The sequence below is a fragment of the Ruditapes philippinarum genome, unplaced genomic scaffold (assembly GCF_026571515.1).
Source record: "Ruditapes philippinarum isolate M1 unplaced genomic scaffold, ASM2657151v2 ctg4186_1_1_1_1, whole genome shotgun sequence".
Classification (NCBI taxonomy): Eukaryota; Metazoa; Mollusca; class Bivalvia; order Venerida; family Veneridae; genus Ruditapes; species Ruditapes philippinarum.
Window position 1 is genome coordinate 89,922 of NW_026862349.1, and position 15,439 is coordinate 105,360.

Sequence of the window (15,439 nt, forward strand, 5' to 3'; positions counted from 1 at the left end):
ATGCCATTGTTTTTAAATTGCCCACATTGACCTGTTACTACCCTCACAACATTACGTCGTTAAGATAACCTAATCTGAGTAAATATCAACAAAAGTCCACTCAATAAATATTTGGCCTTGGCGTGGGATGATAGGCTTTGATGTATTATTAAGTATCGATTCTAAAAAGCGTGAACATATTCGGCTCATTGCGGGCGCGTAGCGATACGCCACACATCAGTAACTGTTTAAAGCTGCACGCCTCCAGATGAGCAAAAATATTTCGATAAGATCAAACCTGGGAAAAATATACTCAGATTTTAGGAAAAAATTCAAAATTCTAGTAAAAAATTACATGTCATGTGCGATTAATGACTGAATTTTCCCGTATGTATAACTATATTTCTACTGCGTTACTTACGCAGCAAGGGCTATTTTTACATATTTTGACCTCTTTATAGTAACTAACCTAGGTTATAAGTGTCATTGATAATGTTTAAATTGCATTCTTTTGGTAACTTTACAATAATATACTGTTAAATACATTATCAAATTTTCAAGAAAATTGAAATGAATCTGAAGGTGGGCTGCTTTACTACTTTACACTTAGTGCTGCTTTGGTATCAATATCTCACTTTTGTATAAATATCTTACTTTGATATCAATATCTCTATTTTGTATATGTATCAATATCTTACGTCGATATCAATGTCTAATTTTGGTACCTATATCTTATTGAACAGACTACACTTTGATATATGAAACCGTTACAATTCAGTTTTTAAAACATCATCAAGCCTATTTTTCTATTGTTTCATATGTGTTTACTTTTTTTATAAATGTTTTTTTCATATACCTTTGAACTATTGAATTAAAAGTTTTTTTCGATCAAAACAAATTTATAAATTTCATTGGGGTGGGCCCGTTCATAAATGAGGGTAATTGATTATTAGCCTTTAAAAAAGATGAATAGCTTTAAAAGGGGATTATTAAATCAATTTTTAAGGAATTTTTTAAAGGGAACCATGCAATATTTGTAATTTCCAAAGGGATTTCTTTAATTTAAATCGATGGTTTTTGGGTTTTTTTTTTCTGATCTGAAATCCCAAAGTGCTGACTTTTTATTCTTTATTTACTCAGTATTTGTCCCGGGTATTCTACATAGTTTTTTTTAAAAATAATGAAAAATTCATACTTTTTTCCTTTATGATACGTGCATAATGAATGGCCCCTTCATTAATTGATCAAACACCAATGGACATATTTGATAAAGATACATTTTTTTGTTTAACATTGAAGTACAACATATGGACAGCTGATTTCGGAAATTCCCTCCCCATCTCTCATCTCTTGTATAATTTTCACTCTTACAAAGTGTGGAAATATGTACAAATATATATTTCACATTTTATTTTTAAATTCAAACGGCACGACTGAACTTACTCAATTTTCGCGGCTTTCCCACTAGCCTATTAGTACCCTTGCTTTAGTACTTCAATTACTATATGTGGAACGATAACAATTGGAGTGTGCCTTGATTATTTGGGTAAAATCGTCAAAATAATACATTTCACTTTATAGTGTCAACCATCTCTTTTGCTATAAAAGTATCTCTCTTAAATAAATATACATCCTTTAGATCAAGATTCAAGATTCAAATAACTTTATTTGTGTTCAAAGGCCTCAGGCCCAAAATACATAGCATACATACAACAATATAGTAATATGGTTGCGTCACCTTAACAATGTTTATTAATGCGTAAAAAGACTAGTTGTTTATGTTATCCATTAAAACATATACATAAAACATAAGCTTCCTTAATGTGATTATATCACGTGTACCTATTAATACATAAAAATCATGTAGTTCTTTTCCGCCAAAATACCAATTGAATAAATACTTATCACGGATTTGTTTGTATTTTTTTACATATAAAGAAAGCATGGAATTCACAATCTATACTATCATTACAAGTTGTACACAAACGTTTTCTTCCCTTTGGATATTATTATGTCTGCCTATTTCTATACCTAATTTATGGTTGGAGCAACGAAAATTACAAAAACGCCTTTTTATGTTTAAATGGTGTTTCTATTAATAAGTATCGTTCAACATTTAAAAGTGATTTAAATTTATTATAGTGAAAACATCTACTAGAATTCGTTATATTTTCATACCATTGTTGAGTACAAACAATCAATAAGTCTTTGTTTGAAAAGTTTAAGGAACATATTCGTGTCACCAATTTCTTGAGATATCCAGACAAAACCAAAACCATATCTAAACAGTACATGTTTAACTTTGGTAACCCAACATATTCGACCTACATCGTCTAGTGACTTCAACATAAAATAACATTGTTTAGGATATCTAGATGAAGGCATGGTCAGAAGTTTACAAAAATATCGTATGCAGTTTGTCATGTACGAAATACTTAAGGGCAATCTACCACATTCCCCTAAAACCATAGCTGTATTTGTAGTTTTTTTAACAGATAAATGTTTTCGACAAAAATCATTATGCACATATTCAATAGTTTGGCTATATTCAAAACCCCATATTTGTGATCCATAGCATAAAATTGGTTTAATCATATGATCAAAAATTTTAAACAATTCATTACTTGGAAAATGACCGAAAGGTTTCTGATAAGCATGCCTTAAAGGAACAGGTCCAAATGCTTAGAAACATAAAAGTTAGATTTCTTACAAAGATCAGTTAAGACACTTTAAACAGAAAATATGCCAAAGATAATCAAGAAATTTACTTAGAAATAAATTGAAAATCGTATTTGCTCTATTATAAGTCCGATTGTAGTGAAAGCGGTGTAACGCTTTTCAATTTTTGTCAGTTTCCGCGACTAGAATATTGTTTCTGGAAAAAAAGGGAGTGAGCAATTGATCTGAAATTTTGCACACGAGCTATAGGTCTTGACCTTCATCAAATTTAACATTAAACTCGAAAAATTATTTCCAACCTTGTGTTTTAAAAAACGTCAGTGGAGTTCCTTTAATATTATTGACTATGGCTGACATGTTTCGGAGCATGCTTCACATGTATTTAACATGTGTGAAATTTGAATTCCGCTCCATCTCTCCGATTTCAAATCAATTTTGTATTTTGTAATCTTTACCAAAACCTCAACTAAACCAGATATCAAAAAAAAAAGATAAATAAAAAAAAAATGTAAGAGGTCATATAAATTATTGTTAAAGTTTTAGGAAAAGAATGGTAAAAGTTTTTTTTTGTTATAGATATTAAATTGTTTGTCTTTTGAAATGTAAAATTCGTGTCGGAAAGTGATTACCTTTCAAAAAGGCGAGTTTATTTACATGATAAATATTTGCGGTGCAATCAAAGTTAGCCTATAAATTTTTATGACCTCATTTAGTCTCGTTCAAACAAAGAGTCCATCAAATTTTCAATTATCCCTTGAAAATCGATACAACGCATGCGCTGACTATGTCTGGTCAATGAAACTGCTAATGCGCAAAGGACACATTAAATTTCCGAATCTAATTTTCTTTCATTCTAACCTCTGACGATGTGCTTATTTTGAAAGAGGGTCCATGCATCTATATATTAAACAATGCTCATAATTTCATAAAGTCTCACTCTTTAATTTTATTTAAACTTCTTTTGTCCCCATGGACAAGAATGCATGTTTCTGTAATGCCACAAAAAATCCTAGTGTCTGCATTTGTCAAAAATTGTGGAAAATGCCTCGTATTACACAAATCTCGCGAAAATGCTTTTGTTTGTTTGTTTGTTTCATTTTACGCCTTTCGCAGGGTATTGGTACGCGTTTAACTTTTGAGGCATGGAGGAGCACGTGACCTGTTTTCGGTACATGGAGGAGCATGTGATCTGTACACCGTACCTGATTGGTTTATTGACCTTTTCGAAAACCTAGCTAATACCGTTTGCCGGTACGTTACGGATTTACCTCTAGGGAATTAGTCCGAATAGCACCTAATTAACAACAAAAAACTATTACGTGATATTTCTAATTTTCTATAATTATTTTACCGTTTAAGGTGGTAAAACTTGAATGATGTGTTTGAAAATTATCAATGTTTCTTTAATATCTATCTCAACTTTACAAACAATAAATTGTTTATACTGAAAATCTACAAAATTAAAATATTCGTAGTGGCATCTGCCATACTAAATAGAGATATTTTCAGCGTAAACTTGTGTGTTTACTTTAATTTTTTTGCTCGGAATTATTCAGAAAATGGTCAATAAGAAATAATTGTTTCATGTTCAACCTTTTCCGGTCTCAGGTCTTCAACGGTCACCAGTTTCCAAAGACTTTTTTCTATATTTATCGATTATTGTCAACTGTATTCCTGATACAAACGTTTATTTATACCCCAAAACAATGTTAAAAATAGTTAAATGAAATATCTTTATATCATTAAAAAATGTTGCCCGCAGGAAACCATTTTACTTGTATCTATATAAGCGGGTAGTTTTACCAGTTACAACAGTACTAGACTACCTTCCTCCGCGCTAAACTCGCGAAAATGTGAACATGTGAACTACATTTAAATAAAGCTCCGAGAGCATTGATTAAACAATTGTGAAATTTCGCAGATTTGTTCGATCATAGGAGTCGATGAAAAGTGCAGGATATACAAAGTTATCCGATCGACTTTACACGTATTACTCCCCTTGATTATTAAGCCACGCGCTTTTTTCAATAAGTTGCCTCCCTTTGCTATCGTTAAAAATGAAATTTATGTGGGTCAAAAAAAATATCCTTTGCAATAAATTTTCGACAATGCTGTTAATAAAACACTTGATAAATAATCAAATATATTTTACAATGAAATATAGCTTCAATGCACTGAATGAAAAGCGGGGCGTTCTACTTGTCATGTACTTCAAGTAAGGAGAGAGAAAACAACACAACAAAAAAACGTGCAACGCTTTTTCTACCCTGAATTTGCTTTTTTTAATCAAAACCGCCAAAAAATTTTATTGATAACCGGCGAGGGGTTCCGAATCTGTATTCCTTGAGGTTTTTTCTGGGAACTTATAATAGCGCATTTTACTCAAGGAAGCTTTTAACATAATGGCGAATGCTAGGGCATAAAACGCCCGAAGTATCTGCTGCCCGGACGATATACAATGACCACAATGTACATTGTTAAAAAGTGATAGGACTGAAATAAAAATAAAAGTAAAAAAACAAAACAAAGAATAACAGAATACAAGTGTTTGATCAGACACTGTACGTAACGTTGACATTAGAATTATTGACCTTTAAATTAACCTGCCAAGGGGAATGTATTTAGTACCTAAAAATCACCCCAAACTTGACCTTTGACCTAATAACCTCAATATTAACATATATACTTGTTTAATAATAATAATTATAATCATAATTAAAATATACTTACTGCTTATAACTAAGCCTGTGCCACAAGACTTAAAACGTACGTCAGGATATAAAGAAATTCACATTTTATTTTAAAATACGAACTGGATTTAATTTTTTCGCCCACATACAATTATCACATTTCGCCTTTTTTTCAACTGATTATGCTAATTATATATACGTCTTTGTTAAACTGAACTTAAATAGGATATGTGTTATCTGATATATTATGTATAAATAAACATCGCATATGTTCGTTGTGAAAGGGTGTTAAAGGAAGTGAAATATAGGAAGAATATTCAAAAGAATCCACCCCCTTCTTTGCCTGTTAAGATTTTTAGAACAGTTATACATAGAAAATATTAAAGTGGTAATTGCACTGACTTCATTAATTTTCTTAAAAGTTAAGTGCCTTATTTCAAATATCGCCCGCCCTATTACTTAACGTGGACTTGTCCATTTAGTAGTAATGCAAAAGAACTTTGTGTACAGACGTCAGATATACAGGTTCGATCCCTGCATGTGGCAAATATTTTCAATCTACGACAGGGCTGATGGCACTGTATCTAATGTTTCACGTCCTTCTAAGCTGTTTTAAAGAAGTTGGGTGTATGGTAAACGTCATTGACCGTTTGGGAATGCAAGATATAGTGATTCTCTATCCCAGAACACAAATAAGTCCTTGAGCGCGCAGTGTTAAGCACCCATTCGCGGAACCTTGGTTTAGGGGGCGCGGATGGTACCTTGCACAAACTATTCGGCGTGGATGGTACCTTGCACAAACTATTCGGCGTGGATGGTACCTTGCACAAACCATTCGGCGTGGATGGTACCTTGCACTTGTCACAGTGGCACTATCGTCCATGAACAGACTCAACCAAACCGAGTCTGCAACATTTTCAATTTTGCCGTTTTGGGTGCTCGATCATGACAGATTTTGTTTTTCTCTGTTTTAAAGTATTATCCGAAATGAAATTATTGTTCGAGTAGTGGTGGTGTTTGTGTGTGTGTGTGTAGGGGGGGGGGTATGTTTGACTTTCAAGAGGCATTCATTGTGGTGGAAAAAATGGCGATATTCTATGGTGGCTGATTATGAACGCTTTTGTGAATCGTGTCGGCGCTAGCGACTTTCGCCTTGTCGTCATGTCGCTAACGATGCACGCTAAACGGCGCGTTGTCGTGCGGCGTGTTGTCGCGAGGACACATTGTCGCTCGGTTCAAATCGAAGGATTGGCTTGTGAGTCAAGCGACAGGGCGACATCGCGCCGCACGAAAACGCGCCTATTGGCGTGCTTCGCTAGAGACAGGACGACAAGACGACAGTGTGACAACGGGCAGTTTGGCGCTTTGTCGTGTTGTCGCTAGCGACAAATCGAAAAGGCGATAACGATTTAGGTTGTGTTGTCGCTAACGAAAACGCCACGCGCAGTGTACAAAATCAGCCACTATAATAATTATCCAGCAAAGAATGTATTAACATTGCGATAGTGTACGGGGATTTATTAAAGACATTCTTTGACATGTAACAATAAATGAGCCGTGTCACGACAAAACCAACATACTGGGTTTGTGACCAGCATGGATCCAGACCAGCCTGCGCATCCGCGCAGTCTGATCAGGATCCATGCTGTTCGCTATCAGTTTCTCTACTTGCTATAGGATTTGTAAGCGAACAGCATGAATCCTGATCAGGCCGGTCTGGATCCATGCTGGTCTCAAACCCATAATGTTGGTTTTGTCGTGACACGGCTCAAATGTGCTTGTCAGTCTCTCCGTATTTAAGTAGTCCTATCTTTTCAATATCCTTATTAAACAACGCATTTTTAGGTTGCTCATAATTTCTAAACACAATGAACATGTTTTATCTTATGTGAACGTGCAACAAACAAAACGTTTCTGTACTATATCTTATGCTAAGTACTTTAGATCTAATACAGACATTTCTAACTTCTGATCGTGTTCTAGTAAGAATATTGCATAACAGTACAAGTATGATTTTGATATAAAGGGACTTTTACCAAAAACACGATACATACATATTCCATTATCAATAACGTCAATTTTTTAATGTTCTAGATCTATACGTCCTTACGTTACGTAAGATGACGTTAACGCAATAATAAGCGGCAGTTCACTCGACTCGTTACGTCATTGAAAATGTTGCTATAAAATGTGTTAAGATATCTCTCTTACCAGTTTGTAAGCCTCATACTGCGCGCGTCGTCTGCACCATGACGTGTGATTTCGTGGCCCGGAAGTGACGTCAAGAGACGGATCCCAAAGCCAGGGAGGCAGCTCAAAAACAGCAGCAAGTGCCTTGCATTTTTCACAAACCCTCACATCTGTTTCTGTGACTGTCATCTTTGCCTACATAGAGAGATATAAACGCATGTTTTAAAGGCCCATTATGCCCCAAATATGCGTTTAAATACTATTGTCCATAAGCTTTCTATTTTTGATATCCGGTTAAATTTTCCAAAATGTTACTAATTGGCCAATTACCTAAGCCATCTTTTCTTTTGTTGCTTTTTGGCAATAAGTACAGTTTAAGTGATACAGTATTTTTGTATGGAAGTCAAAATACTACTTTGTTTACATTTTGCTCATTTTGTGAGCAATAATATCACATTCAGCACTACTTTCCTGAGGTGATATGCATCGAACATTCTCTAAACTATTACCTAAACGTTAAAAGATTCTTTCTTGCCCTTTTAACAGAAGGAATTATTTATTCGTTTCTGAGGCATAATGTGCCTTTAAAATCGATTTATTATTCTTGAATATTATTACATCAGAGTAGATATAACATTTAATTAAAATACAGACCTATTTCTTGATGCAGACTAAATACAGAAGTGCTTAAATACTAAATTGCGAAAGTAGTTACATGTAGGTCAAGTTTATAATTGTACAAACTTTATATGCAGCACTAAATGACTTTTTTGCTATTATTTTTGTAAGTTCGTAATATTGCGCTAATCCAATATACCCCGGTAAGTTCTCGAAATATTTTATAGAACAGATGCCGTTTTTGGGATCCAGTCCGTTTTGTGTCCAGTGTCTGATAATTAAACCAGTTATCATGGATGATAATTGTTGGCTAAGATTGTTCTTGAAATTTGTGAAGTTGCCGACCACGGCTTGTTTTCATAATCGTTCAGGAAAAGAAATTTTCCCCATTTCATAACGCCAAAGATATCAAAGTACTGTACAATAGGGAGAAACTTATCCATGTGTTTAGTATGATAATATAAAAGTTCTCGATGCAAATTAAGTTGTAAAACATAATTATTCTTTCTTATTCATGAAACATTAGCATGTACATTTGCATACATCAACTTGATAATGTACCAGTTTAACATATAGAAAGTGAAAACATGTAAATTTTACGACAATTTAAAGCACATCAACGGGTTTAAACATGTACTCGAGCCCGTGTAACGAAGCTATTTCTTACAAATACTGTATCTCAAAAGTTTTTCGCAAAATAGAAAGTCATTTTGTTAAACATATAGCTTATAAAACTTTATCATTTTTGCTTACTTAATTTCATAGAGTCATAACAGCTTAAACTTGATATATATAAAGATTAAACATATCTTAGTTTCATGAAATACACTAAATCGTTTTAACTTACCTCTTATTAAGTATCCCTACGAAGATTAATACCTCAAAATAAAGAAGGCGTTCACAACCGTAGCCGTACAATGGACGTGTATGTAACGTATAAAAGTAGCTAAATATATAAGTATTTATATATATCACCCTGGGGCAATGGAGCATAGGTTTTACCTTTTTCTTGATGTACCTAATTTTAGAGCTATAAAATGTAAAGAATACGTCGGTATGCTTTCACACTAAATTTAAATGTATGCTGGATTAATCATAAGTAAGGAAATGAATTAAATGGTATCATAATTCAACCCATAGCATGCATACTTGCGGTAAGTGAACACACCCATGTGACCAGTGCAGACCACGATCAGCCGGCAAGATCGACCGGAACGAACCGTCTTATATCATGGCCTGCACTGTTCGCTTTTCAGTCAGTCCTAATTTTGAAATGTTCCCTGAAAATGATGAATGGTTTTGTCCAAAGTCAGTACTAATTTTGAAAATTTCCCTGAAAATGATGAATGGTTTTGTCCAAAGTCTGTTCTAATTTTGAAATGTTCCCTGAAAATGATGAATGGTTTTGTTCAGACTGAATGATGGACAAGTCCATTTAAGGTATTTAGCGTGGTAAAAGATTATATAGATTTTCCCTCAACGGATGTATTAAATAACCAGTTTCTATGTTACTGCATATTTTGAAATTTTCCCTAAAAATGTAGACGGAAAGAAGGACAAGTCCATTTAAGATATTTAGCGTGGTACAGGTTATAATTATATATAACGGTTGCTTCAGCTAACCAGTTCCTATATAACTGCAAAACATGGTCTGACATACGATGGCTATTTTAAATTTATGCATAATATTATGTTAGCTTCATACATATCTTTTCTTGTTAGTTTTTGTATTTTTTCCGCTTATCCTTCAAATGATAAGAAAAAAGTGCAAAATCATGACACTTTGTGAAGACTTTAGATATTAACAGGGGGTATGTATTTAATCAAGTTATATTTTTTTATACAAATTTTATCGTCTGCGCCGATAATGGGTATCAGTTATTATCAGGAACGCCACTTTGGGATGACAGACTACATACGTATAATTTCTTTGACCAAGGACATCTCGCTAGCAAATGGTTCGTCTGCTTCGGGGAAAAAAAGGCCGATACCAAATGCACCTGCTTAATGTTGCAAAACAACTTTTTATTAATATCGACAACTTTGCAATAATTGATAAAGGAAGTGACTCGACACAGTGAAAGTATACTGTAGTGTAAAAATTAATTCTATATTTTTTTTATATATTATACATGTATAGTCTATATATACTGTATCTATACTTTTTTTCTAGAATTACTTTTTACTCCATCCCAACAGTGTCGAGTCCTTATGGTCGTATGTACATTTAATCACAGTCCACTACTCGCAAACTTTAAAAAAAAACCCATATTTTCCCACCATACTATCTATCTTGTGTGGTATGAACATATTTATTGAAGCTCACTTACGAAACAAGTTCTTGCAACTTATATAAATCACTTTCAAGTGTCATATGAAGAAACATGGTCGTGACTTAAGAAGGGCTCGAACCCATGATCCCTGGGCTGAGAGGCAGACATTTAACCACTACGCCACCGCCCCGTGTATGGTGTATTAGTGAGCCTACTGACCAACGCTTTCATAGCCCCAATGTCAAAACGGGGACATAATATAACGGGACACGCAACTGGGGATAAGCGCCGCGTAATCTTTTCGTGCAATCAGGCCGCACACATAATTTTGATCGCTGTGATATCCCAGGTCCTTAAAGCCATGCAGCCCATACGAAATTGACCCTGTACTACAGTTGTACTTGTCAATGTATACGGTAATAAATGAGCTTCATGCTGGCAAAAACTGTCGTCTGCTTAAAATTTCGTCTGCTTTATTTTTTTTTAAATAATTTTATCAAATTTTGTCGAACTAGAAAAATAACTGTTAAACAACTTGATAAACATGAACTTAAAAATGCTCGGCTACCAAGATATTTGCAAAGAGCTATTTGTTGTCGCTCAACTAAGAGTCACGAATAATCATATTTTTTCCTTTTTTAAATTTATTCATCTTCAAAAAGACCATGTTTCTGATGTACGTCTTCTAGGCTGGTACCAAGCCCTTTGTAAAAGCTATTGGCGTCACTCTTAGCAGCCCAATGGTTGATTTACCATTTCTTTTAAATTAAAAAAAAGGGCTAAAGCTAAATGAAGGTTAAAATGAACGCTAAAACGGCGGTTTAAAGACTTTACAAAGAAAAAGTTTTGTTAATTTAACCATTCTTTAACTGAGCTGACATCAACTGTAAATTGTGCCCCACTTCTTTCAAATTACACTTGGATGTCACAGCGTTGCCACTTTCAGGCAGCCATAAATAAAAATAAAAAATCATTGACCTTTCTTGTAAACTGTTGTTGGGCGAACCACGAAATATAAAATCAATTAAAGCATTAAATCATAATACAGGGCTATATGAACATTGTTTCTTAATCTTAACTTGGTTCACTTTTATCACTGTCATTCAAATATTTACTCAACACTCGTTTTTTTGAGATAAATAAGCTTTATTTTTAACAAGGAATGGACCACCTGTCACGTAAAAGCAATTAACCAAAAATCCCCGGTGAATTTCTTAATAAAAACCAAAACATTTTTTTTCTATACCCACATTTGAAACTATGGGCCATTTAGGTCAGCGACTTTTTTTGACAGACGCATTTCATTAGATAATTTGCACATCGTTTCTTTAGGTTAAATGCTTTTATTGCAGAAATTCATTGAAATCTGCTAAATGCTAACTGAATGTGTCTAATTTAACTAGAACTGCCACTATCATGGCGTGAATACCCCCGCATACCACTTTGTCAGAATCAACAGTGGCCATTTAGAGCTCAAGGACAACCTCCCTGCCAAATCTGAGGTTACTAAGCCAGTGCATTGCTAATTATGTATTCTACATGCTTCAAATGTGAAAATGTCAAAATCAATACATTGCAGACAGGACATTCTTTAGCAATTGAGAAGAAAAGCTTTTTTTTGTCAAGGTCCCTGTGACCTTGACCTTTGACCCAGTGACCTCAAAATCAATAGGGGTCACCTTATAGTCATGATCAACATCCATGCCAAATATGAAGACTGTGGGTCGAAGGAATCTTAAGTTAATGGGTGGACAAACTTTTTGAAGTCAAAGTCCCTATGACCTTGGCCTTTGATCCAGTGACCTCAAAATCAAAAGGGGTCATCTACTAATCATGATCAACATCCATGCCAAATATGAAGACTGTGGGTCAAAGGAATCTAAAGTTATTGGCAAGACCAACTTTTTGAAGTCAAAGTCCCTGTGACCTTTGACCTGGTGACCTCAAAATCAATAGGGGTCATCTACTAATCATGACTAACCTCCATTCCAAATATGAAGACTGTGGGTCAAAGGAATCTTAAGTTATTGGGCGGACAAGCTTTTTGAAGTCAAGGCCCCTGTGACCTTGACCTTTGACCTAGTGACCTCAAAATCAATAGGGGTCATCTACTTATCATGACTAACCTCCATGCCAAATATGAAGACTAAGGGTCAAAGGAATCTTAAGTTATTGGGCGGACAAAGCTTTTTGAAGTCAAGGCCCCTGTGACCTTGACCTTTAACCTGGTGACCTCAAATCTATAGGGGTCATCTACTAATCATGACTAACCTCCATGCCAAATATGAAGACTGTAGGTCAAAGGAATCTTAAGTTATTGGGCGGACAAGCTTTTTGAAGTCAAGGCCCCTGTGACCTTGACCTTTGACCTAGTGACCTCAAAATCAATAGGGGTCATCTACTAATCATGACTAACCTCCATGCCAAATATGAAGACTAAGGGTCAAAGGAAACTTAAGTTATTGGGCGGACAAGAAAAAACCGACGGACGGCAAGCTGATTCCAGTATACCCCCCTTACAACTTTGTTGTGCGGCGGTATAACTAAGAGAATGCACAAACTGTTTGAAAAGCTGCATTACTTGCAAATGAATGTTTTATTTCGTTATTTGACCTTTGACCCCTAAGTGTGACCTTGACCTTTACCAGACACCCAAATTTTTTGCGCGACACTCCACCTCACTATGGAAAACATTTGTTACATTAAAGTCCCTCAACGCATGTGGAAATTACTCTCCGGGCACGGGTTTTGCGTTATTCCATAAGTGTGACCTTGACCTTTGAGCGGCGGACCTGGGTTTTGCGTGTGACACACCTGGTGAACATTTGTACCAAATTATTTTGTAATTCTTCCAGGAATTACCAAGAAAAAGACCAGACAAATCCAGATGGATGCATACATGGCCGTGCATACACCGAACTATACACCAAGAGTGGCGACAAAGTCAAGCTCATCGCAAGCAGGCTTGACAAAACTGAGACTATAAAGCTAATACAAGTATAAGTACTTTCAAATAATTATATCAAATCAAAGCATAATAAATAAAGCATTAGGGAAGGAAGTGTTTAATATCTGTACAAACCAAGGTGACTCACATATTAGCCGTGCCATGACAAAACCACCATAATGGGTTTGCGACCAGCATGGATCCAGACCAGCCTGAGCATCCGCGCAGTGTGATCAGGATCCATGCTGTTCGCTTACAAACCCTATTACAAGTACAGATACTGATAGCGAACAGCATGGATCCTGATCAGACTGCGCAAAAACAGAGCAAAATCAATAATGCTTACTAGTACATTAATACAGAACTTAATGCAATCATATTAAAGGGACTCCACTGAAGTTTTTTGACATGGGGGGACTGGAAATAATTTTTTGAGATTAATGTACCATTTCATGTAGGTCTAGACACATAACCTTTGTGCAAAATTTCAGATCATTCACTTGCTCTGTTTTTCCAGAATAATTATTCAAATTGTAACTTAAAAATGACCCAAAACTGAAAAGTGTTGCAATGCTTTTCATCCAAATCATATAAAGCAAAGCAAAAAAAAACAACTAAATTTTTTAATTTATTCTTTAGCATAATTATTTGCATAACAAAAACTGTCAGAAGACAGTAACATTCGACTATTCAAAAAGTTGTCACAAGTGTGTTTCATTGAGTATAATAATGCTTACCAATATGAAAACATAAAATTGTCCGAAAGGGTACAAAGGCTTGTTATTAAGATGTTTTATCGAGTTAATCACTGCTTTATTATTATGAATGCATAAAATTATTCCAAAAAAGGCACAAACCCTTCAGTAGTTATGGAGATATTTGCTTACATGCAAAAACTTAACCAAGAATTTCTAAGTCAAAAAAGGGGCATAATTATGTAAAAAAGCAAATCAGAGTTATGGGACTTGTGCCAATCATCTTAGATAATCACAGAAAACAAGTGTGTGAAGTTTCAATCCATTCCCTTCGGTAGTTATGGAGATACCAACTTGCACGCAAAAACTTAACCAAGAATTTCTAAGTCGAAAAAGGGGCATAATCATGTAAAAAAGCAAATCAGAATTATGGGACTTGTGCCAATCATGTTAGATTATCACAGAGAACAAGTGTGTTAAGTTTCAATCCATTCCCTTCGGTAGTTATGGAGATACCAGCTTGCACGCAAAAACTTAACCACTGGGACGCCGACAAATGGGTGACTGCATTAGCTCGATTATTCTGCGAATAGTCGAGCTAAAAATCTTTTATCTTTTTGTTTAAAGTGCCCCAGCTCATTCATGTAAGAAATTTAATTATTTTAGACCTCTGAGGATCCCTTTGAAAAAAATAATTAGCTCCCAGAAAAAAATAATTCATTAGACACATTAGAAACAGAACAAAATTATAGCATATTTTTCAGCTAGCTCCATTTATTCATGAAGTAAATTAATCCACTGATTAAAACTTGTTGCTTTAGTGTAAAGTTTTACTCAATTAACATAAATTTACATAGGCCTAAATCTATTTGTCAAAACAATGAATCTTACAAGATTCTATTACAAAATGGTTATTATTAATTTATATAAAGCAATTTTAATATTAACTTCATTAAAAGATTTACAATACATTAAAAAAACCCATAAAGAATAAGTCACTCTATAAGAAGATTTGAATGTATCATGTACAATGATCATAAGTTATAACACAATAATAGCACAATGATGTTAAATGATTACATATTAATAAAATGCCCATATGACTAAGGTATATGAAAACAAATTATGACCAACTTGGCATTAATGACTTTAGCTGCCATTACCATGATAACAATTTTCTCATTTTCTAGCAAAAAACTGTAATGAATGTTTGAATAATATGACCTATCAATCCACTTTTTTGCTGTAGATTTTGTACTGTTCTTAAAGGGACTCCACTAAGGTTTCTCGACATGTCAGGATTTTAAAGATTGATAATCCATTTGATGTAGATCTAGACCAATAACTTATGTGCAAAATTTCAGATCA

General features: G+C 34.5%; 1 protein-coding gene across 3 annotated transcripts in view; it reads right to left on the minus strand.

Moving 5' to 3' along the window:
* Positions 1 to 9,071, minus strand: part of LOC132718772 (uncharacterized) — a 34,408-nt gene extending 25,337 nt beyond the window's left edge. The window contains exons 1-2 of one of the 3 annotated variants that reach the window (XM_060702495.1): positions 9,004 to 9,071; positions 7,560 to 7,733 (exon numbers count right to left, since the gene is read on the minus strand). In XM_060702495.1, the coding sequence (XP_060558478.1) occupies positions 7,560 to 7,727 (168 nt within the window). In that variant the 5' untranslated portion in view covers positions 7,728 to 7,733; positions 9,004 to 9,071. Of the gene's footprint in view, positions 1 to 5,388; positions 5,422 to 7,559; positions 7,734 to 9,003 lie in introns of those variants that run through there. The other 2 variants (XM_060702496.1, XM_060702500.1) reach the window with 2 other exon arrangements.
* Positions 9,072 to 15,439: the final 6,368 nt, after the last annotated feature.